Source organism: Lissotriton vulgaris, chromosome 8 (assembly GCF_964263255.1).
Source record: "Lissotriton vulgaris chromosome 8, aLisVul1.2, whole genome shotgun sequence".
Lineage (NCBI taxonomy): Eukaryota > Metazoa > Chordata > Amphibia > Caudata > Salamandridae > Lissotriton > Lissotriton vulgaris.
In genome coordinates, this window is record NC_141696.1 from 108360266 (window position 1) to 108386248 (window position 25983).

A 25983-nucleotide genomic window follows, 5' to 3' on the forward strand; every position below is an offset into this window, starting at 1 on the left:
AGGGAATTGGGGCCACAACGCCTTACAAGATTCCTTGAGGGAGTGATACAGGAGTAAGTCAGAGAATCATTCAGATTGATCTTCCGCGCGTACGCCCAGGTCTCTGAAGGTCCCGTTCGGATATAAGTCCGCAAAGGTGTGTATGCTTTGCCCTCGGAGTGTGAGGGCTCCGTCCCTATCGCGCAAGCAGGGCATCATTGGGTTACCACGCAGCGGAATGGCTGGTGCTTAGAGTAAGGGGAGCTTCGCCCTATTGCGTAATCCACGCCAAGACCAGCGGAGCATGTCCACTGTGTCCACGTCTTTCGATGGGCGTGAAACCTTGCCATACAGTGCTACGCTCAGTGGCGACGGGGCCGCTACGGCCAGCTCCACCGCGACATGCGGCTGGTAGGGGGTGGGAAAGGCCCAGAAATGCAAGAGTTGTGCCTGCGCACACAGCGAGTACAATTTCAGGTCGGGTGCTCCCAGGCCGCCTTGGCGCAGCGTGAGCAACGCCCAAGATGTCCTCGCATGGCCAACAGTCCACACAAGTGTCAACAACAGCGACTGTACACGCGCATGAAAGTGCGCTGTCAAGGGCAATGGAATATTTACAAACGGATATAAAAATTTGGGGAAAACCACCATCTTTGCCAGTGCCGTTCTCGCAACCAGAGACAGAGGGAGTTTATTCCAGATTTCCACCTTCCCCTCCAGCCAGTCGACCGCTTTGCCAAAATTTAGGGTCCACAGCTCCTGTATGTCACGGCTGATCCATATTCCCAGGTACTTAACTGCGTCCGTTTCCCAACGCAGGGGATATTCCGATGGTGATTCCCTGGTGGTGTCGGTTAATGGAAACGCGACGGATTTAGACCAGTTCATAGACACGCCGGCCAAGCCTTCAAAGCGTACAAATTCGCACAGTAGGAGGTTCAGGTTCTCAGCAGGATTGATGACGTACAGTGTGATGTCATCTGCTTATAGGGAGATCAACACACTACGAGAGCTGAAGCCTATCCCTCTCGCGGTATGATGTTGGCGAACTCTGGCCGCAAGGGGCTCCATTGCAATGGCAAAAAGTAGTGGGGACAAGAGACAGCCCTGTCTGGTCCCCCTGGATATGGCAAAGGGTCGAGATACGAGCCCGTTCCCGCTTACCCGTGCCCTGGGTGCGTCGTACAGTAATCTAATAAGAGTCATGAAGTTACGGCTAAACCCCATCCTGCCCAGAATTCTGAACAGGTATGGCCATTCGAGTGAATCAAACGCTTTAGTGGCGTCTAGAAAAATTACTGCTGCCTGAATAGAGGGATGAAGGTAATGCAAAATGGAAAAGATCGTTCTGAGGTTGTGTGAGGTGGCACGGCCAGGAATAAACCCTGATTGATCAGGAAGAGCCACCAACGGCAACAGGGGTTGAAGTCTATCCGCAATGATCTTAGCATAAATTTTTACGTCAACATTTATTAGGGAAAGGGGGCGATATGAGTCGAGGATCTGGCTGTCTTTGTCTGGTTTTAACAAGGTTATAATTAAGGCCTCGCGCATCGAGTGCGGAAGGGATTCCAACTCCAGGGCCTCGGCAAACACAGAGTGAAGTTTCGGGGCCAACTCCTCAGCGTACGCCTTATAGAAGGCTGTCGTCAGGCCATCTGGGCCCGGGGCTTTATTTGCGGGCATGCTCTTATCACCTGAGTTTTGTCCTGGACTGTGACCGGGACATCCATGTACTGGCGATGGAGGTCATTGAACCATACGATAGCAATGGAATCTAAGAAGCTGTCTAGGGAAGATGGGATCGTGGGCTGTCTAGTGGTGTATAGGGATGCGTAAAACTCTGAATGCGTCCAGCACAGCCTCCTGACCAACAACTAGGGATCCCGCAGAATTATGAATGGCGTGTATGTAATGTGTTTGTGAGTGAGGGGATATCAGTCGTGCCAGGGTTCTACTCGGCCTGTCCCCTTCTCCATACCTGCGGGCCTCCGCCTGCTTCCCCAGGAATTTCACCTCCCTTTGAGCTTCCTCATTAAATGCAATCAGTTTGGACTTCATCTGCCCCGCTAGTTCCAGTGTAGGGTCGCGGCAGAAGGCCAGGTCTAGTTCTTTTAATTCTCGCTCAAGCTGGGTTAGTGTGTGACGAATAGCCCGCAGCACCCCGGCCTGTCTCGCAATACATTGGCCTCGAATCACCGCTTTAAATGTGTCCCACACTATAGCTTCTGATGATGCGGAGCCCTCGTTCTCCTCAAAGTATTTTACAATATCTGCCCTAATGTCTTCAGTGAAAGCAGTCTGTGAGTGCATGGGGGGGCAGGCGCCATGAAAACGCCCTCCTAGGAGCATTGGGTACATGCAGTTCCAGCATGCAGGGGGCATGGTCTGAGAGCGATCTGGCCTGTATATCCACCTCCACTGCCCAAGTCGCCACATCAGGAGACACCAGCCAATAGTCCAGGCGGGACCAGGCTGCATGATGGCACGTTATACATGTTCCTATCTGGTCTTCGGGGTGTCTAGATCTCCACACGTCAGACAGCAAGCCTTCATCCATCACATCAAGAATCGCCTGACGCGCATTAGCATGCGTGGATCTCCCTACGCCTGAGGTCCAGTTCATCATTTAGTACTACATTAAAATCGCCCCCCAAAACAATTTGTGGGCAATCCAGCAACATGACCTGAGCCCAAACATTTCGAAAGAAGTCCGGATCGTCTACATTTGGGCCGTAAATGGCTGCTAGCACCAACGGCCTCCCCTGCAGTGAGCCGTGCACAATAACATACCTCCCCTCCTTATCTAGCATGCAGGAATGTTCCCTCCAATCCAAACCCCTCCGGATAAGTATCGCCACATCTCTAGTGTAGTTAAAGTAGATAGCAGAGTACACATGTGACCACAGAGAGTGCTTCAACCTGGGCGAGGGGGTGGTGTTGATGTGTGTCTCCTGTATAAAGCATATGTCCACACTGTGTCTGGCAAGCATCCCATGCATCAGTCTAGCTTTTTTGTAGTCCCCTAGGCCCCGAATGTTCCATGTCCACAATTTAACTCCCCCCATTTCGGAAATCTTGCAGAGCCATCAAGTCCCGCCCCGTATCCTCTTTCGCATCCATCACCATTTCAACCCGGAGCAAGCACAGCAATGACCTGTACATTGGATATGACATATGACGTCCTCTATCGCACCATTTCATAACAACTAACAAACAGCCCAACACCCCTCTCCACCCCCCGCCCTCACCAACCCCCCAATCAGGTTGTGATAGACCCCTACCAGAGCCCTGTGGAATGCTCTGGCAAACTAGAAACAGTAACAGTGGGAGATACCCCATGGGGGCGTGGTGCTCCCAGCTTGCACCCCTGTTTGCACAGGGTGGCTGCACATGGTAGGAAAATTCCACAGCTCGAAGGGTGTCCCGCCCCACGGGGCGACCACCGGCGACCCAGCAAAATATAGGGAAATTACCACGAATCAGAAGCATTACATTCAATAGGGTGCCCGCCCTCAGTGCCCACATTTAGAACAAATCAGGGTAGACAAAGCACTTAGGACAGGGGCAGGTGGTTCGCATGGGCCAAATGAGACAGGCCCGACCAGGTGACATCGTATTTTCGGCAGCTACAGTTCGCTCAGTCATTATCGCTGAGTTGACCAGAGTCATTCCCTAGTCTCGGCGATTTCCGTCTTGCCCCAGGACCGCAAATGTGTTCAGCAAACTTCATTGCTGAATGCGCATCCGTGAAAAAGTGCGCGGTGTGCTCGTATATTACCTTAAGTTTTGCCGGATACAGGAGCGAGTACTGGACCCCGGCCTGCATTAGCAGTTTCTTGGCCGGCATGAATTATTTTCTGGCCGCTTGAACAAGGGGGGTAAAGTCAGGGTAAAAGGAGATGTGATTACCTTTGTGGGTGATCTTACCCTTCTCTCTGGCGAGTCGCAGGATGAGGTCCCTGTCTTGGAAATTCAGATGTTTGGCAAGTATAGGGCGAGGAGTTGCGCCGGGCGGTGGTTTCTTACCAAGCGCTCTATGTGCCCTTTCGACCATGAAAACTTGGGAAAGGTCTGGGTCAAAGAGTTCATGCAGGAGGTCCGCCACAAACACCTCCATTTTGCCAGTGTTCGCCGTTTCCGGAATTCCCGTAATGCGAATGTTTGATCTCCGGGAACGCGCCTCCAAATCATCAGCCTTGGTGCGTAGGGATTCCAGTTCCCTCTCGATGTTGGTGATATGTTGTTTGGTGTGTTGTTGGAACTCGCAGCACTCAGTGTTCCTATTCTCCAGGCAGTCCAATCAAGTTTCGTGCGCATCCACCTTGGTTTTGACAGACTCCAGCTGCGAGGACATGGCATCCAATTAGGAGTCAATACTTTTTAGGCTCGATCTGACTTCCATTATCAGCGCCCCAAAGTCTATGTCTGCAGCAGGCCCCTGTGAGGGGGGCGCCTCCGTCTCCAGATCCGACGTACTTTGCTTGGCTTTTTGCTTTTGCACAAAATTGAGCCTGGGCTGCCTCGCGTCGTTCTTCCCTCCCATCTTGGATACGGGGGAGCGCTGCCACAGTGGGGTGTCCAGTGCAAGCCGCTCCACGGATCCCTCTGCGACTCCCAGCAGGGCAACCCTTCCACTGCAGCCAGGTACAGTATAGTATAGTTATGTGAGCCCTGCACCCCCTCACAGTTGTGTAGGACGTCCGAGGGTGTCCGGGAGGGCCGGGTTTCAGCAAAAGATCGGCTCAGCACCTAGGGCTGATCAGACAGAAAAAGGCGGGCTCCGCCAGCGACCAGGCGCACCAGCGCCGCCCGACCTCGGCGTGTGCAGGAGTGTGTTAGATATAGGTTTGGGCTTCGGCCGATGTCAGGCTTCTACCAGCGCTAGGATAACACTGCCGATGGTGGCAGTTGCCGCTGTCCGCTGCGACAGTGTTCAGTGCCAGCTACAGTCCCAACACCCCAGCATATGAGGCAATGGCAGGAGGCGGTTCGCCTTGACAGGGTTAGTTTGCCATGGAGACCCCACGAGAATAAATTGCGGCAGTAGGACCCAGTAATTAGCTTGGGGATCAGTTAGTCTCCCGCCCAGCTCCTCTGCTTCGAGAAAAAATGGCAGCTTCGCCTGAGGCGCTTCTCCAATTACCGCTCTCGGGAGCTCAGCGCTCTGCCACTCACTTGGTTGTTGTTCACTGATGGCAATATCTTCTTGCCGGTGCCGCAGCTATCCCCGGCACGGTCCTCGTGGGCGGCGTGACTGTTAGAGGGTTGGCGCTGCTTCACCCATTCGGCCTCCGTAGGCCTGACAATCCCCGGGCTGTAGTTGAATATTGCTCCCGTTCAGGGCTCCACAGCAGTGGGCTTCCGCGAGCCCCCAACGCGGCCAGGGCGTCGGGGGCCGTATCTCACTCCTCCGGTTCGTGCCAGGATTCAGCTGAGGGATCAGCTGGGTGCCCGCAGCCGAATCACCCGCAGAGCAGGCCCCTCCGAAGCCGCGGTACAGGTTATTCAGAATTATTGTGTGCAGCCGGCGGAGCTCACTCACAGAGCGGCCATCTCGCTGCCCGGTTGGCCACGCCCCCCCTATATGCCATATATCTTTAGATATTCGTTGGTATTATTCCTTTCTTAGGTAAGTATTGTGTATTGTCAAGTGTTGTACCTTTTTGGGTCCTGAGAAGGGATAAGGTAAGTATGCCCTGGTGATTGACAGAATTATCAGGTCATTACACCTGGTAACAGTTAACTTCATTTGTCTCAATAGGAACCTATTGACTGTTTTTCTCGGATCTAATTACACAGATGGCACAGAAAGATATTGTGATCATTCACACAGTAGTCTTCTGAGATTTTAAGTAGGGTGTTATTACCATGCAGTAAATCCACCATGTTAAATGACAGTTACTGCCGTAACGTATTACTCGGTACAGTTTTAATGAATAACTATAACAGTTCAAAAAAGGAAAATAACTACCCTTTTTCTTTTTTTCAAAACTTCACTCAGTTATCTACTCTAGCCCATATACGCCAACAGAACTATTGGCACAGACATTGTCAAATGTGATGCACATAGTTTTGTGCCCTGCTTCACATTTGGTGCAGGTCTCTGAATCAGCCTGTTAACGGTTTGCTAGTGCTTTGAAGCAATCTATTTTGAAACTAGATTTACATTCACAAATAAAAATCAGAAGACGAAATGCCGAACTGTATTTTGTAGGAAACGGGCTCTATATATACACACTACACCAAAATGAGGTATAGTGTGTATAGAGTCCAGGTGACCCCAGAGGTAGTGTCAGGAGGGCTGGGCCTTGTTGGGTACATTGCTATGTTAGCATAGGCTTATTAGAAGTTTAAACACCATTTTACCTTTTTGCTGCTTTTGCACACGACACAGCTGTTGCTTCACATGAGAATGGGTTGTTTGACATCCCTAGACTTACATCGCGACCCTAGTCTGAACAGAGTGCTAAAGCCTCCAAGGTGATCATAACAAGGTAGCTGTTGTTCGGGCTGATCGGCTCACATTTTAGACATAACATACATGCAGCCAACGGGATTCTGGCGCCTTTAATATCGCACTGTAAGCATGATTTCAGACACTTGGAAGAATCCTGTTTTTCCAGAGAGACCGAGCTTTTGCAGATCCGGATGTGATCCATTCCTGCTGGTCTTGGAGGTATGGGGTCCTCCACACAAGTCTGAGAAACATTCAATATTTTATAAACCATAGTTCCCCTAGGGAGGGTGTTACACAAGGCACTAGAAGACCTGTTTTCACCATCATTGCAATATGATTTATCCTTTTGTGTTTTATGGAATTGTAACAATGCTGATCATATTATTTCTAATCATATGTCTGCTTATGTTAGCAAAGATACTGCATCCTAGAGCACGTCGTTAAAATAAATATTTTAACCATTCCTGTGTCTCTTTTATTCCTGTTGTGGACTGGTATGAGTATAACGAAAGAGTGTTCTTGCTTCCCACCATTCCAGAGTATAACCTAAGTTGCATGTACTGGGTTGTCTAATCATTGGTTCCTTTGTTATAGAACAAAGAGCTAATTTGACACTGATGCTAGTAGGTTAGGGGTTTTAGGTACTGAGGTGAGTTTTTTTGGTCGACCACAATTCACTGAGGTCCTGGGTCTCTGCGCACAGTTCTGAGTAGGAGCAGAATCCCTGCAACAGTAGGCAGAGGTTAAAGTTTGATATCACCTTACTCTCTAGTGGTAGCTTGGTCGAGCAGTAAAGCAGTATCAGAGGACAGTGTTAAGTATTTGATGTACACAGTCAGTAAAAGAGTTCACACACTCAAGACCTAAACTCTAGGCCAATTATATTTGTATAAAAATATATACTATTTTATTTTTAGAACCAAGCAAGCCTGGCACAGGTAAGCATCAAATACTTTTCAGTAATAAGCTACTGGATATAGAACAGTTTGAAAATCCAAAAGAAATTGTACTTTGTTTGATTTACAGGGGATGCAGTAAGATGGAACACTTAGCAAATAGGCTTTTTCAGTAAATTACAGGCAAGTTATTTTGTACGTTACTTTTCTTACTCAGTGCTGGATACCTGTATTCAGCACTGGGACATTTCCTGTAAACAGTTAAGTAAATAGGTTTTGGTTATTTGTGCGATTTTTAAAGAATATTTCTAGATTTCAAAACGCAACAACTTTTTATAAGAAAATTGTCAATGTTATCCTTTGGAGAAAAAGAGGGTAAAGGTTCACAGATAAGTAATAGACTGTGGGAGTTAAGGTTCTGGGGTTAGACTCGGGGGTCCCCCAGGGTCAGTGATGCACTATTGCACCCTCAGCGGCACTAGGGCAGCCAGGTGCAGAGTGTTGAGGCCCAATGTTATCCAATCGGACATAGGGGGCCTCCGGTTGGTGGCTGCTGGCAAGCAGGCCACTGGGTTGTGGGAGCTAAGCTCATAGGGTTCAGGTCAGGGCAAAAGGGGAAACAAAGTAGCACAAAAGGTACAGCCTCAGCAGCATTGGGGCAGTCGTGTGCTGTTTCGATGTCGGGCGCCCTGATTTCTATGGAGAGCCTCCGGTTTGCAAAGGCACTGCAGGCAGGGAGAGAAAGGACTTCTGGGTGCGACCACCACTTGGAGAGGTAAGTTGGGAAGTTAAGGGTTGGTTAGGCACAGTTTGTTTGGCCACCCAAGGCCGTGGGGCTCCGGGTGCAGCGGTGCCCTTTGGAGTCGGATCTTCTTACCAGCTCCTGGTCGCGGTTAGGGGTGCCTTATGGATTTAGAATGCAGGCGTCGGCTGGAGGCAGGTCAGGGGTCGCCGATCTCAGGTCAGGATCTCCGGGGTGACCTCCTCGTGGTGTTTTTCCACTCAAGCTCGGGCCAGGTTTGGCGGGGCAGAGTGGGCTGGATTCGCGGTCCCTGGCTGCTGTCAGAGGGTGCGCTTGAACAAGTCCGTTGTTCACGGGAGATTGTCTGAAGTGAAGGCAGGCCCTCTGGGGTTTTTGAGGTTGCTGGCTGAAGAACACACCAGGATTTTGCAAAAGCAGGTTTGAGGGGAGACATGCCTGTAGGGCTGGGGACAAGTCAGTGGGAGTCGTACTCTTGTCAGCTTTGCAAGGCTCTTCGGTCCTTCATATCTTTTGTCGTTTCTGAATCTGCCTCCTTGATTCAGGGCTGCCCCCTAAATACTGTATTTAGGGGGCGTTTTTAGGGGTCTTGAGGTCAGTAGCTAATGGGCTACTGACCTCAGGTTGACTACACCCTTGGTGTGCTCACCCCAACTGGGGTAGTGAGCACAATCCCTAGTCCTGATTGGGGAGTGCCTGCCATCTGCAAGATGGCGGGCACTGGAGAGTGGGCTTCACCTCTCCTCCACCACCTAAGGGGTGGAGTTGGCAGAGGTGGGCACACCTCCTGGGCTGGCTAGTTTTTCCCGCCTGTCTTCCCGCCAAAAGGGAGGCGAGACAGGAAGGGGGACTGCTCCTGATAGCAGGAGAGGTTGGGGGTCGCATTAGAAAGGCTGCCAGGCCTTTGAAGCTGCCATGCCACAGATGGCTCTTCCCGGCTTGGGGAGGTGTGAACACCTCCGCATAGGAAAGGCATTGCTTCTGGGCTCGGGGAGCGTAGGCTCCCACCCTAGGGGTCCAGAAACATGTCTCATGGTGGAGGGCTGGTGTGTACCAGTCAGGGAACCCACCAGAAGCTGGTCGTTTTTCAGGGGGCATCTCAAATATGCCCTCTGTGTGCATTTCTCATTAAATCCCACACTGGCATCAGTGTGGGTTTTATGTGCTGAGATGTCTGATCCTAAACTTCTCAGTTTTCAGTGTAGCCATTATGGTGCTGTGGAGTTTGTGATAAGCTCCCAGCACCATATATTAATGGCAGCACTGTACTTACAATGCCCAAAAATGGACTTAGACACTGTAGGGGTAAAGGGCTCATGCACCTGTACCCTAATCACTGGCATAGGGCACCCAGCTAGAGGGGGGGACGGATCTATGCCACGGCAGTGGGTTGTAGGCATGGCACAGGGATGTGTGCCATGTCGACTGCTTTGTTCTGCACTAAAACATGCAGCCTGCAAAGGCTGTGTGTGTGTGTGTAAAGGTACAGGGCCTCTAAGGGTGGCACCATAAGTGTTGCAGCCTTTCGAGGTGTTCCCGGGTCACAGTGCCCTGGCTACCTGTTGTACCATTTACAAGGGGCTGAGCTGTGTTATGTTGGGTAATCTTGTATAGCGCACGAATCACCGTGGGGCATCTCGGCGCTTAACTCAGATTAACACCTGGAGGAGGGGGGGGGGAACAACTGGGCAAAAGGATGTCTCCGTACAGAAGAGCCTTAAGGTGTTTCCTAAAAGCTCGGTAGTATATCATTTCTCGTAGCGCCATTGGAAGACTGTTAAAATATTTAGGGGCCAGGTAGGAAAAGGCCATACCCCCCGATCTACGACGTTTAATTCGAGGTACATGGAGTAGTTGCAGCGTGCTGGATCTCAACGGGCAGATTGGAACATGTTTTTTAAATTTTTTTTTGAAGGTACATTGGGCCTTGTCCCTGGAGCGCGATGAGTCAGGCAACAGACTTTAAAAAAAGATCTTTGTTTAACTGGTAGCCAATGCTGAGTTGTCAGCAGTGGCAACAAAGGGGAACCCGCCGGTTGGTTCAGGACCAGCCTGGCTGCCGTATTCTGGATAACCTGCAGTTTATTCCTGTAAATTACTCCATCCTCGGCCAGTAGGGCATTCCCATAGTCTAAATGACTAATGATGGTGGCTTGAGTCAGCGTTCTACGATGTTCCATGGGAATAAAGGGGAGAATTTTTCGCAGCAGTCTTAGCCTAAAATAACAGGCCCCGGAGATCGATGTTATGTGATCTTGCATTGAAAAGGCGTGGTTCAGCTTGATGCCGAGGTTGCTGACACTGTTTTGGCATGGGAGGGGGGCCCAATTGTGTCGGCCACCAATCCTCGGACCCGGCTGCAGCCGCCTTCCCCAGCAACATGACTTCAGTCTTACTCTGGTTCAGCTGTAGGCAGTTGTTGGCCATCCAATTTGATATCTCCAGCATACCTGTGCTAAACCGGAGTCTGTCAGCCTCCGGGTTAGGGTTGATGTTGAACAGCAGCTGGGTGTCATCGGCGTACAACACCGTTTCGAACCCCAGGGCTTCAACCGACTCAGCCAGTGGTGCCATATAGATGTTAAAAAGGGTGGGGCTAAGGCAGGAGCCCTGGGGACGCCCATGTAGAATGATGTTTTTTTAGACCGCTAGGAACCCATGGTGACCGTTTGGTATCTGTCCGTTAGAAAATTCTGCAGCCATTTAAGATCTAAGCCCTGAATGCCGGCAGAACTTAACCTCTCCGCGAGCCTAGCATGAGAGATGGTATCAAAGGCCGCGGAGAGGTCAAGAAGGACCAAAATAGCTGAATCACCGGCATCCATGGTCATCCTCAGGGAGTCTGTGACCGCCAGAAGTGTCGTTTCTGTGCTGAAGCCCCGACGGAACCCGGATTGAGAGGGGTCCAAAATACCGTTAGCTTCCAAATAACTATTCAGTTGCTGGTTAATAAAGCTTTCCAGCATTTTTCCTAAGAGAGGGAGCAGAGAAATGGGGCAGTAATTGGCTAGATCCTGAAGATTGGCTGAGGGCATTTTTTAAAATGGGGCAGACAAATGCTTCCTTCCAAGGGGCTGGGATAACACCTTCCAAAATTGAGAGATTAAAAAGGTTTTGGATGGTGGGGGCCAAAGTATTGGACAAGAGTGACATAATCTTGGGGGGGGGGGGGGGGGATTGGGGGGGGGGGCGGGGATCCGCCAGGGAGCCCGATTTGGCGGTCTCCAAGGCTCTTTGGGTCTATATTAGCGAGATCGGCATGAAGCATTCCAAGGAGCAGTCTGTCTGGGTGTTAAGACCACCTGTAGGAGACGAACGAGGCAAAAGCGCAGGACGCCAAACCGACAGAACATATCCTGTTCAAAAGTCGAATAAATGAAAACGACATATGCCTGTTCATGAGAGCATTTTATCTACAGAAAGACTTTTCCCGTTGTTTGAGTTCATAATCATCGAGAAGAGAGGGAGAATCATAGTCTGCCCATACAAAGGAAGGACCCTCCTATCATGAGCAGGTTCACTAACCCGAAGGCACAAGCAAAACAACTCAATGAAAAAGCAGCTTAATGAAAATTTCCCATAGAAGTCTCCTTGAGGACGGATGCCCCAGGGGAATCTATATACACTATGAGGAAATAATTTTTTATATAAGCATAGGAGCCGGTGACCCCAAAGAGACGGCTGTTCTGATGAAGGTGTTACAACATCAAGTACAATAACACCGAAACGCGTCGACGCTTTTTCTGACTAGAATCCCATAAAATTCAAGGAGGTAGCGGATATCCATAAATTACAGATACTGTCTACTGTACCAACAACATTAAGAAAAGACCTGAGGATCTATAAGAGTAGTGGCAAAAAATATCAAGGCCACAAGTTGAGGGGGTTTGTGAAAATAATCTATGTGTCTTTTTTCTGTAAAACTGTATTGATTGACATTTTCTCCTTTGTTTTATTACTCTTATAAATGTGATATGTTTTTCATGTATTATGAATTGTTTTTAACTGTCTTTTGATACTTTATTGATATTTCATTGTACTTATCCAAAGAATTGTACTTTGGTTTTTAATCCATTTTCTTGTCACAAGAAATTTTATTTCTATAAAATATTAAAAAGATTGTAAACGTTTACTTTTAGTGTGGAACTCCTTATCTAAATATTTCATTTTGGTTAAACATTTCCCGTCTGTACCTCTATAAGGAATGTTTGTATGAGTGGTTAGAAACCGTTTAGTGCTCACAATAGATTCAGTCCAATGTACACCCAGGGATTCCTCTTTGACTAAGTTAAGACCACCTGAACTACAATCAACTGGTAAGTTTCCCCGGTCATGGATTAAAAATTGGCATAGATTGTCAATTTTCTGCTGGAAAAACCCATCCAATGAATCACATAAATCTTGCAAATCGATGGGAGATTGCTTACAGGCAGTCGGGGCAGCAAAGTCTTTGACAATGTCAAATAGCGTTTTTGAGGAATTATTCGCACTTTCTATTTGCTTCACAATATACTGACATCTGGCTGCCTTTAAATTATGATGGTAAACTGTTAGCGCGGATTTGAAAAGCATTTGACTGCGGGGGATTTACTCCGTCGCCACTGTCTTTCCAGCCTTTTGCAGGAAGATTTTTCCTGCTTCAGTTCGGTGGAGTACCATTGGGCTGACCGTCTAAAACGGGTAGGTTTGGCTGTTCTGTTTGCTGGAACAATTACATCCAGAACCTTAACCAATCCCTCCCCAAAAACAGTCAGTGCATTTGATACATCCTGATCTTCTGGCAGGGGCAGCGACTGAAACTCAGCTGTGGCCAGAGATGTAAATTGTGTTAGTTTTGGAAGAGAACACAGGCCCTGGGAACCTGATTGGCCAGGGCCCAGGGCACACCAAGAGTAGTCTGGGGGTAGGGGGGTTACTGCAACAGAAACCCACTTTCATAAATATTTCAGTCTTAATAACCTGAACTTCACAGTTTAAGTAAAGGCATAGCGCTGCTCATCAATCAGCACTATAATATGCTGTCAAACATTTCCAACCTACCTCTCAACAGGAGGCAAGCCTATGCCTTTATACTGATGAAGCAATGAGTACAAATAAAAACTATGGCAAATGTAGCTTCTACCTACCCTTTTCGGTAAGGCACTTTCGGTTCTCGGACAGTTCAAGCTCCAGCTCATCTCTAATGGCTCGCTCATCTGTCAGCTGCTTCTTGAGACGGTGCAATTTGAACTGCGGTGTGTGAAAGACTTCATTCATGGGTGAGGAGGGTGAACTGCAAAGGAAAGTGACCACTGTATTAGGATACCCGAATCTTGTGGGATAGGAATAACACAATATAGGTAATCATCCGCAATCAGGAATATTTATTCTTTCTAAAATCAGTTAATGCAGACGTGTACAATAATGCACATAAACGTTTGTAAGCACACCTGCAGAACACACAAGGAGCCAGGTGTGATGTTTGCGACTGAGTGATAAGTGCTGTTAATATGGCATGGCAGACGTAGGGGCTCTAATTCACAAGCTGTTGGTAAGGTTTGTCATTAGAAAACAGTGTGGAGGAAAAATGCAGCATCTGGCAGACCAACTTTCACAAAAACCTTGGCGATAGCACGTTTTCTGTTGAGCAAGCAATGCAGGAGCAATACTTAAAAAATGCACATATATAACCCACACAAACATCCTAACACCTACATGCCTGGCAAACGCTACTGACACCACTTTGGTTCTGAAAAAAAAAATGGAGTACAGGTAGTTGATTTATGGGAAGCCCTTTACAAAATTTAGCAACCGGATATTAAGCTGGACAACCTTAATGCACTCACAGTTGCAAGAAAGTAGACACCATATGTAGTGGATAGGTGGTCAGATGAACTGAGATGAACAACAAAAGTAATTTCCAAACCTTGTTGTCTATCATGGATGCATACAACTAAGTTAGAAACCCTGAATAGATCACCCTGAAGTGGCAGCCACAGACAGTTTTCACTTAAGGTTAAATCTCCCCTGACCAACTTTAAAAATATGCATACGCAACATCCTTCCTGGGGGGCGTGGCTTGGAGGCAAATGCAAGCGGTAATGTGGGCGCCGAGCTCCGCTAAGAAGGTCCAATATTTATCCTGAATGGGGGCTATCCCGACCCCCCTGCAGCCCTCTGTGGTTGGTGACCAAGGGGGTGCTGTGTGGGGAAAACTTGGCCCCCTGAACGGCACGATCGGAGACGTTTTAGAGTCTTCCTGGGCCACACACGAAGCTAATCTCACATACTAAGATGTCGGCGATCGGAGGCACCGGGGCCACACTGAAGGAGGGCCGGCACCCTGCGGTGGAAAGCTGCGGAGCGCGGAAAGAGGAGCGCGGCCTCTCCCGGCGACACCCCGGGGAATCCTTGTGCCCGACCTGGAATTGCGGAGGGTTGCTCGGTGCAGCCCGTCCCCCTCCCCACCCCCCCACTCACGAGGAGAGAGTGACAGAGGAGTGACAGAGGAGCGGCGACGGGACGGCTCCATGTACTGCGCACTGCTGGAGGAAGACTGGTTAATCAGACGCGGGTGAGTGGAGCCGGGCGGATCCAGAGGTTGCTAGCTGCGGAGGTGGTGAGTGGCTCTGGGACCGCCGGGCACTGCGATCCGGCGGGTGGGAGAGAGCGGGCCCTGGGATTTGTGTTGCTGGCTGGGAAGGATCGGCTGGGGGAGCTGCCTGCATGAGCGTGTCCTGGGAGGATCTAACATTGGAGGCAGGCCTCGACACAATTGAGAGCAACCCCCTGGAGGAACAACTGCGCACTGAGAGACCTGAAAGGGGGGAGAGCAAGATCTCCCTCGGAGCCGAGCTGCACAGAAGGGATCGGCCCAGCTGGGGCTCCTTGGAAAGACTAAGTTGGTGATTGGGGGCTGAAGCGGGGGCGCTGCATGTCCCTGGGACAGGAGCACAGCGACGACCGCATACTACTGGGGAGCAGCAGGTGCGGGTGATTATACCAAGAAGAGGCACGAGGCCAAGGACCGGGATTAGACAGACTTGCAGTAATTTGGCATTTTTTGGCCCAGCTGCTAGAACTAGACTGCTACAAGGGACTTATTTAAGAAAAGGAAATAGGACGCCACTCGAGTGATCGTACAGAAAATAACTTGGTTACGTTGCTTAATTTGTTTCCCGAAATTTGCCCAACTGATGTGGCCCCATTAATCTACTTTCAAGATTCCTTTTCTGTTGATATTGCGTTCCACATCAATTGCTGTTCACTGCTATCTCAATACGGCTCTCTCGGAAATTCCAGGGAGTTTATTCAGCATTGAAATATTCTGTCCTGATGATGGTCTATATGACGACTGCCCTTTAGACCGAAACGTCGACACTTCCATCATCTCCAGAAACGTTGCATTGGCACAAACTCACGACCATTTTTTATTAATTCATTTTGGTTGTTTGCTATACTCACTAGGAGTTGATGTTTTTAGTTGTGAACTGTAGATGAACTATTGCTTATCTCTGTTCATTACTATTGCTTGAATTCATTTTTCTACATTTGTCTCCCCAACTTTGTGTTTCTTCAGTAAAGATACATTTTTCTAAATATATTTCCTTTCTCTGTGTGTTCACTTTGTACCTTCCACCGATTTATTTTGATTATGTACTAAGATTGATATCCTGTGGATATATTGGAGTGTGTTACATATGTACAACTCACAGTTTAGATCAACTATTTTCTTAAAAAGTCCCTTGTAGCATACACTGACTTTAATTATACAGTGCCCAAGCCTACAAGGGTTGATTGGCCTATAACACAGAACAAGACTGCGGCGCATGTTAACAGAACAGTACTGGGGCATGCTGAAGGTGCGGGGTTGACCTGGAGGTGTAGTGGACAGTGCTGGCCCCTTCGGAGCACACTACAAGTTCTCCTTAAGCTTGGACAGTGCGAACCTGTGCCTAGGATCCTGTGAGAGCAAACTGGTGATCTCTGGCATGGGCAAACTCAAGGGGAAAAAAGATGGGGGCGCAGCAACTCTGACACTGGACCCCAACCCCAGCCTGAGCATGAAGCACAGGAGCGCTCGCAGGACCCTGGCCTACAACGACAGCTGGACAAGATCTTGACGGCCATTGCGGACTCTCGAGCAGCCCTGCAGCAGGTCATTGCACAGGGGGCAACTGGCCTCGGCCTATTGCGGGCGGACCACTCTAAACTGGTGGACAGGGTGGGGCAGGTGGAGAAGGTGGTCCAGAAGGTGGAACCTGCACAGGCTGCGTTAAGTGAGACCATGACGAGTGCCCTGGATCGCATTGCGGCCCTAGAAAGACACGCTGAGGACGCGGAAGGGAAGAATAGGCGGAACAACATTCGAGTGGTGGGTCTGCCTGAAACCGCTAAGGGGCCAGACATGGTGCCCTACTTCGAGGATTGGCTACGATCGGTGGTTGCTCCTGAGGGACTGTCTACATTTTACACCCTGGAACGGGCGCATCGAGTTTCGGCGCGGCCACCGCAGCTAGGGAGACCACCCCGACCGGTGGTAGTTTGCTTGCTGCACTTTCGGGATAGAGACTTACTGCTCCAGAAGGCCCGTAGGGGTGGTCCATACCATGTGGGTAACAGTACAGTCACTATATTCCCAGATTGTACTTTCTAGACAAAGAGGCACAGAGCATCCTTCCAGGCGGTCAAGAAGCAACTGCGGGCAGAGGGGCTTCGGTACTCCCTATTGTTTCCTGCCACACTCCGGATAGTCCTGGATGGAAAGACTTGCTTCCACGAAACGCCAGAAGAGGCGTGGTCCTGGCTGGAATCTTACCGGGCTGGTAAAGATGGACGGAGCGACAGCCGCGGGACCTAGCTGAGCCTTCACAACTCCGAAAGTCACAAAGGATTCGGCGTTGACGGCGGGGCCTGCAGAAACCATCTACTTCTCAGACCGAGGTGGAGCGCAGGGGGGTGTTGGAGGTAGTATCGGCCGTATCTGGGGATTTGCCGGCAACTCAGCTGTTGGAATCAGACCCGGAGAAGGATAAGGAATGCTCGGAGGCTGAGTCGTCAGCATCAGACAGTGTGAACTTGCCGCCGATTACACCTGGCCTGGCAGACGAACTCCTGGATGAGTAACTTTTGTATATTTAGTGGGTATTGCGGGACTATTGTAATTGAGGACAAACGGGCGGACAGCGCTCCGATCATACTCTGATGTTCTGAGTGGCTGGTAGTGGAGAAGGGGGCTCTGGGCTTGTAACTAGGACGTCACAGAGGGACAGAGCCAAAAGTAGGGAGGCGCCGACTGCGGGTAAGAGGCAGGCGGATGATATTAAGTTTCATGGGACCTTCGTGGTGCTATTTGGATATTGCTTTGATTGTTTGCTTGCTTGGCTTCATCCTACCCCCACCGGATGGTCTCCATTTAGCACGCCTTTAATACTATAGGGGTGGTTGTTGGGGTGGTTTGGACGGGATTGCTATGTTAGTGCCTGTTCTAGGGAGGGAGGGTAATGCAGAGGGTGGTCTGGGACTGTTGGGGCAAGGGGATGTTAGAGTTGGGAATATTGACTCACCGGCGTGGTTAGGGTGCAATGGTGTGTTTTGGTGCTTTAAGTTACGAAACAATGAATCCATCACCTGATGTAAAATGCATGACTTGGAATGTGCGGGGACTACACTCTATGCAGCGCAGATATAAGGTGCACTCGTTCGTAGGGTTGCGCAAATAGTTTTCTTGCAGGAAACCCACTTGACCAGAGCCGAGGGACTGGTGCTGCAGCGTAGATGGCGGGGGCAGCTCTATTATACTACCTACTCGGGGTACAGGAGGGGGGCACTGATCTGGGTCAGGGCCAGGGTCCCCTTCCAATTAATAGACCAGCTGGTAGACCCAGAGGGCCGTTATGTGGCTGTTAGGGGACGCCTGCATGGGAGAGATGTGACCCTCTGTAGTGTTTATGCTCCTAATGTAGATCAAGCAACCTTCTTTGTGCGCATGTCTGACTCCAGTGTTGATGGTGGTGGGGTGTGGGGGGGTGGGGTAGATGCCTGCTCTCCCCACTACTATTTGCCCTGGCTATAGAGCCGTTGGACCTCTGTGCCCGGTTGGGATGAACATTTCAGGCCTGCGCCTTAGGGGCAGGACGCACGTTATCTCACTATATACGGATGACCTCTTGATGTTCTTAGAGAACGCCGGGGAAGCATTGCAGGGGGCCTATGCCCTCCTCTGCAGGTTCGGGGAGATCTCTGGTTTGAGAGTCAATTGGGGGAAAACCTGTTTCTTTCCAGTGACCCGTACGCCTGACCTGCCCACGACTAAACACAACCTTGTGTGGGAGCATCGTTGCCTCCCTTACCTAGGGGCGCATATTTACCACAACTTGGATGATCTGCTTGATGGCAACATTGGGAGGGCGATGAGGGGACTCCGGGCCAGCATGCAGTTCTGGGGAACGTTACCGCTGTCGGTGGCGGGCCGGGTAGCACTCGAAGATGGTGGCACTTCCCCGACTGCTCTATTATTTCTGCACATTGCCGTTATGGATACCTGCGGCCCTTTTCCGGCAGCTTCGCTCTATGATGAGCAGTTTTATTTGGGGGAATGGGAGGAGACGAGTGGCGTTGGACACACTGATGCGCCCCAGGGCGGAGGGGGGTCTCGCCGCCCCGGATTTCGAACTCTACTACCTGGCTGAGCGGTTCCAGGGCCTTACTCAGGCAGTGGCGCAGGAGTTTAGGGGGTCTGAGCGAGAAGTTGAACCAGACGTACCACGACACGTCCTGTCTTTAGTGGTATTACAACAAAACCTACATGCAGGCTCGTTGTCAGTGGAGGAGAGCACATTGAGGCATTGCTGGAGACCGTACTACAGCAGAACAGGAGTGCGGCACCCGTATGCCCCAGAGATACCACTGGGGTATGTGTACAGCGCTACCACATGGTGGTGATTGGTCGGCCATGGCAGAGTGGGAAGCCCTCGGGTTGCAAGTAGTGGGAGACTTATATGGAGACGGCGTCTTGTTATCATATGATGAGTTACAGGAGAGGTTTGGACTCCCACGGGGTCACTATTTAATTCACGCGGCCTTGATTGCTGCCGTCCAGAAATACTGGGGAACAGGCTTGTCGGAACCCCCGGTGAACACGGTGTGCCAATATGTCACGATGTTGGCGTGTACCTACAAAGCTGCCACTTGTTTATATGGCAGTATGCTTGAGGAAGGGTTGCAGCCGCTACAGAGACTCCCGTCCCACTAGGAGGCTGACATGGATAGGGAAATACCTAATCCGGCCTGGAAGCAAATAGTTAAGAGGGCATGGAAGAGCACTAGAAATGCTAGATTTCAGTTAGTTAATTTCTTCATATTGCATAGGGCATACCTTACCCCGGAGAAGATCAATCAGTATTTTCATGTAGATGACGCACTGTGCCCCCGCTGTAGGTTGAGGGGGGCAGGTCATTTGCACATGTTATGGGATTGCCCACAGTTGGGCACATACTGGGAGGACATCATTGCATTATAGCATTATTGGGTGAAATTACGGAACGACAAGTTAACCTAGACAAAGGCACCTGTATTCTACACTGTTTCCCCCACACTAGCAAGACGAAATTAACAAACAAGTTTCTGGACTTGGGATTGGTGTTGGCCAAAAGAGAGATTACGTCACACTGAAAGAACCCGGGGGCCCTAGTTTTACTAGATGGAGGGCTGCACTGCTTAAATGGGGAGGGAGCGAGAGTGTGGTCCGCCTGCAACAAGCTCAGAGATCCCACAATGACAAGACATTGAAGGCGGCGCGGGCATGGAAAGCCCTGGTTGAGGAGTTGCAGTCACCTGAGGCAGACTGATTCGGAAGTGAGCGCACCTGCTGGGAGTGGGGACTTGTGCAGTAATTCCCCTATACCCACAATGGAGAGAAATACGGAAAGAGGTGCCCCTGCGCCTCCACTATATGTAATGTAATGTAATGTAAACTGTTTTTTATATAGCGCGGGCTACACTCCAGGGAGCATTCTAGCGCTTCAGAGTGTAAACGAAACAGGTGAGTTTGTTCTTGTGGCAGGTCGTGATAGGGGTGCTATATCATATTTTTACATTGTGTGTCGGATAAGGTGTAGATCCAGGTTTTGAGGGTCTTTCTGAAAGTGGTTTCTGTGAGGATTTGTCGGAAAGGGGGTGGTAGTGTATTCCAGGCTTTGGACCCCAAAACTGCCGGGGCTTTGCCTCCCCTGGTTTTGGGTCTAAACTTGGGGATGGTAAGGAGGTTGTCACCTTGGGACCTCAGACATCGGGAGGGAACATACCGTTGGAACATGTTTGATGTATTTGGGTCCTGTTCTATTGAAATCCCTAAAGGTGATTAGCAGAATTTTGAACAGCACCCTTTTATGTATTGGCAACCAGTGCAGGGTGCTCATAGCTATCGTGGCGGAGGTCCTTCTTTTCCATCCCAACACTAGTCTGGCCGCTGCATGCTGCACCAATTTGTGGCAGACTGTCCTATTTGTTCCTGCGTATACGCTGTTGCAGTAATCGATGCAAGAGGTAATGAGGGCTACTGCCACCATCTTCCTCGCTGCGAAAGGGATTAGGTCGAAAAATTTCCTGAGCCCTTTTATTATGCCGAAGCAGGTCCCTGCCACAGCTACTGCATGTTGTTGGAAACTCAGGATTGCATTTAAGGTGATTCGTGCTCATCCAGTGGAAAGTGGCTTTTAGACAGTTTTTAAGCCTGGCCTCTGCTTCGCTGGTTTTGTCCTCCATCACTAGGATGAGTTGTGTGTCATCCGCATATGAGATGGTGGCTATCAGGGGAGCCATGTATACATTAAAAAGTGTCGGGCTCAGACAGGAGCCCTGGGGTACACCTGAGTTTAGTGGTATCTCTTCTGATCTGAACTGGCCCAGGGTGACCACTTGTCTGTTAGGAAACTTTTCAGCCAGCTCAGTACCTTTCCGGTTATCCCTGCCATGGCTAGTCAGTCTATCAAGATGGTGTGGGACACCGTGTCGAAAGCCGCGGACAGGTCTAGGAGTATAAGGACTGCTTTTTTGCCCTGGTCTAGCGCTGCTCTGAGTGTTTCCGAAGAAAACATTAAAGCTGATTCCGTTGAGTGCTGTGCTCTAAAGCCAGCTTGGTTGGGGTGCCAGATATTGTTGGCTTCTAAAAAGGCAGTGAGCTGTTTATTTACTTCGTTTTCTGTAAGTTTACATAAGGTGGGGAGCAGGGAGATTGGTCGTAGATTGGTTAGGATGGTGGGGTCTGGTGATGTTTTTTTGTAGGGGTCTTACTGCTGCCAATTTCCATTCCTCGGGAACTACTCCTAAAGTAAGTGAAGAGTTTATAATGTTGTTGATGATGGGATTCACGATCTCCACCAAAGTGTGGAGGACATAGGGGGGGCAGGGGTCGAAAGGAGAGCCTGAATTGATTTTTAAGATTTTTGCCTGGCATTCTTCCAAGCTGACATGCTGAAAGGAGGATAGCTGGTTCATCATGCTAGTCTTGTTTATTCGGGACTCCTCCAGGGGGAGGGGATATGGGAAGTCTTTGGTAAGCGTCTATTTTATTATGGAAATAGTCAGCAATCTCGTTGCACAGGGTTTGGGAGGGGGGAATGTCTCTGCATGGTTTTGGGGACGATATAAGAGTTGACTATGTTGAAGATTTTTTTGTTTATTGTTGCTGTTTGTTAAGGCATCGGTGTAAAAGTCTTTTTTGGCTATTTTTATCATCCCGTGGTAGTGTCGGCGAGCCACTTTGTACCTGGTCTGGTCAGTTGGGTCATAGTTTCTGCGCCAGATCCGCTCGAACGCCCTGACCTTCCTTTGTTCTTCATTTAGGGTTGGGGAAAACCGGGGGGCAGAGGTTCTATATTTCCTGTTTCGTCTTGATCTTGGTGTTTTGCCATTCTCTATGGATAGGGCATCCATCCATTCCCTAAAGGACTGGCTATCCTTCCCAGGGTCCCCTACTGATAACGGTATGGTTTCTAGTGCCTTGATTACAAACCCCGGTTGTCCTGTTAGGTCCTTCCAGTGGGGCCCTCCCTGGGGAGCGCATGGTTTATTCCCAGGTTTGTGTGTCATTATCCCTGGAGTTCAAAAGGGATGTAGCTATGGTCGGACCAGGTTAGTTCTTGTTTTTTTTTTTTTTACAAGGAGTGTATCCAGGTTTGAACAAATGCAATCGAGGATGTGTCCTCCATTTTGTGTGGGCATGGTGGTGAGTATTTTGAGGCCTAGAACCTTCATTGTGTCAGTAAAGCCTAAGGTGGCGTAGTCTGAGAGGGAGTCTAGGTGTATGTTGGTGTCTCCTAGGAAAGTGTAGTTGGCTGATTTCAGGGCTAACTCCCCTACTGCTTCTCCAATACTATTCGTGAAGTCAGTGGGTGTTCCCGGTGGTCGGTATATTAGTGCTCCTGAGAAGGTGAAGGAATCATGCACCCTTAGAGCGAAACCTATGCTTTCCGCACCTTTGATACCTGGAATTGGGAAAGTTAGGCAACTCAATGAGTCTCTGTATATAATTGCTATACCTCCGCCTCTCTGGAGGGGTCTGTCTTCTCTGGCAATGAGGTAATCCCTGAGGGAGAGCGGTAGTCACAGCTGGGTTGCTGTTCTGGGTTAACCAGGTTTCTGTCATAAAGAGACAGTCCAGCTCCCCTTCAGAGATTAAATCAAAGTTATGTTGGGCATGCTTGCCCATGGACCTGACATTGACAAGCCCACAGTGTAGGTTTTCCATTTTGTTTTGGCATAAGGGGCTCTTTGTTTGAGTATACCCAAAACTATTTTTGCATGTGTAGCAACTCCATGGTCCTGCCCAGTTCTCCATGTTAAGAGATGGGGTGCAGGTAGATGTCATTTGTTTCAGGCCTAGCAGGGTTTCTTTAGAGTACTGCATGGGTCGGCCAGGGGGTATGCTCTGCCGGCACCGCCGCTGCGCTCGTCCGTTCCGCCTCCTGGGAGAGGGCATCATTTTATGCTAGCGATGACGTGAGGGCGGGGAGGGGCCAAGCAATTCTGCTCACCCTGTTCAAAAATGGCGGGACCCCAAGCAGCGCCTACTCGGCTGCTGTGGGGGTAGAGAGCGGGCACAGGTGAAGAGACTCAAGCTTTGGGCGAGTCTTTAGGGCGGGACAGCACTCCGCTACACACAGCGGTAATTAGCAGTTTAAAATGGTGAAATCGGGTAAGTGCACAGTTCAATATTTACAAACTTCCCGAAGTGCAGGTTAAAAAAGGCAGTGGTGATTTTCCACTTCAAACAAGCAATTTTAGCAGTTTCAGCAATTAAAAACATACAGTCCTGGCTTTCCGCCTCAGGACTCTGTCGCAACACAACCACACTCACTCGTATTCCCTATAGTCCTAGTGCTTTATATTGTTGTGTATCTAGTGCTTGGTTTGTACTCTATTGTTGGGAATAATGGATCTATTATGAAGGGTTGGTTTAGCAGACATGCCGGTGAGTTGGGAGGGCGATACAAGATGACCTATTATTGATTTGGCTTTATGATGTAACATACAGTACTGGCTCAAATACCCTGGAGATTGAGATGTATGCCTCATAAACGGAACCGATGTATTGCCTTTTTGTAACTTGAATTGGTCACCATGTACTATTGTTGTGGTAAGAAAATAAAAATTTTTAAAAAAAATAAGCAACATCCTTCTTTAGGCAATATACATAAAGGTGATTATTCTAATAAAAGAAAAGGAGGCATAGTGTGTCTTTATAAGCAAGTTGGATAACAAACTAAACTGTAGGTTCTGAAAAACACAAGTTAAAAAAAAGCACACAATTGAAATAAGTGAACTGAGCCAGGCAGCCAACACTTTTCAGAAGTTGAAAATATTACCCTGCACATTCACAGCAGCCACCACCACCTCATCAAGCTCCACATTGGTAGTTGCTCTACCCGTACCTGGTCAACTGGACCACAGTATCTTTAACTGCCCTTTAAACAAAGTAAGCTACATTGTCAATTGTTTATTACTTCAATGAAGATTCCTTGGACTAAAAACTGGTGTTAAAATAAATTATATTTTCCATCATCACTGCAGATTCATTTATAAGACTTGAACAGAATAGCAGGGCCGGTACAAAAAAGAGGTAGTCTGCAATGAGAATACCCAACACTAGTAAAGAACATAACAACAAAATGGCTACTTACCAGTAGCAGTAGTTTTTTTCCTGGATTCACATGCTGTGCATTAGTCAGCCATGGGTTCAGAAAACTTGTTAGCGCTTTTTTCATCTCGCTTTTACCAGTTTGGGCGTGGACTGTAGGCAGTTGGTGCGAAATCCCTCCTCCTGTGATGTCAGACGTGCACCCTAGAAGCCGCTAGGTTGAGATTATTTTTGCCCATTAGAGATTCCTTTTGTACTCAATGGCTTCTGTTCTATGTCTGCTGAAGTAAGTTTCCCTCCTTGTCTCAGCTGATTTCATGGTGAGATGCAGGGATCCATGTTAATCCAGAAAAGTCTTCAAAAAAGGTACAAAACTACTCCTACTGGTACGTTTTGCAGCATGAATCCTTTCCTGGATTCACATGCTACTCATTGATTTTGTAAAAAACAACAATTGTTGGTCAGAAAGCTCAACAAATGTCAAACTCACCCCAAGTAAGAGATCCTGGCCTAAATCCTTTGTTTACTTGCTCACCACGCCATTCCAGTTTGGACCTAGCCATAGCAAATCAGTTTTGACCCTGATCCTCATGGGAGCAGTCTAGCCCAAACTGCCAGGCCAGGTCCTCTCTGAACCAGAAACATGCATCTTAGGACCCATTTCGGAAATCACCCCTTCAGCCAGGATAGCTTGAATCCAGGGGAATAACAAGCACAGAATCCCCGTCAGGTCATACATTTTCCACTCGAAATGACAAATGCATGAAGAACAATTGATGGACACCATGCTGGAAAATGTCCGAAATTTTGTAGCATTATTCTGGTTCACTGTCAACGGTTGTCTTAAAATGAGTTTAAGCTTGCCAACAGATGCTTCAGTACTCTGTCACAGTTCTGCCTATTTGTTTATTTGGATGGTCACACAGTATTTTGTGATGGTGTAGATAGAGGACCATATGGCCGACATGTACATGTAATTTATGAGCACAATTGCTAGGAAGGCCAGAGAGGGTCCCTTCTTCCTTGTACAGTGTGTTCTAGGTTTCTCCTCAAGGCGTTTTGCTACCTTCTTGTAACACAATTGGATGGTGTTAGTTATCCACCTTGCAATGGTTCCTTTTGTTGCAGTGAGACTTTGAGGTTTGCAAATTATAGGAGGAAATGACTTTCCTTTCTGATCTCCCTCCCTTGTCCTGTCAAGGTAGTACATCACAGCCCTGCTAACGTCTAGAGTATGCAGCATTCTATTTGGCTTGCGATTTAGGTTGTTGGAAAAATCCAGGTAACTCGATAGTTTGGGTCATGTAAAATTACAATATGATGGAAACGATGGAAACGTGGGCTGATCCTCAACGTTATGCTATCATTGTGCATTTTCACATATGGTTCTTCAGCGATTACAGCTCGATCACTATGTAATGATACGATTGCAATTGGGAAGGCGGTCTTCCAGGTCAGGAATTGCAATTCTGCCTTGTGCAGAGGCTAGAATGGAGTTTTCCTAAGTTGGTTAGCATCAAATTGAGGTTTCACATTGGAGTCTATGCAGATCTGGGTGGAGCTTTTCCATTTGCGGCTGGGTGGGAACAGATAATAGGTGTTCCTGCACGGTGTACCTCTTGATGACCGACGTAAGAGGACATCATTACTCCCCAGACTGGATGGAGGGCATCCCCTTGCGAGGGTTTACTAGCAGTAGGACCAGGTAGGATTCACTCTGGTCCTTCTAGTGAATGCTTTTAACTTTTACTACTGACTAGTTGTCTAGACC

The 25983-nt window shown here is 48.9% G+C and overlaps 1 protein-coding gene across 1 annotated transcript in view; it reads right to left on the reverse strand.

Moving 5' to 3' along the window:
* NUMA1 (nuclear mitotic apparatus protein 1) overlaps positions 1–25983 on the reverse strand; it is a 739614-nt gene that overhangs the window by 510355 nt on the left and 203276 nt on the right. The window contains exon 9 of the mRNA XM_086936049.1: positions 13222–13367. Within this exon, the coding sequence (XP_086792175.1) occupies positions 13222–13367 (146 nt within the window). The remainder of the gene's footprint in view (positions 1–13221; positions 13368–25983) is intronic.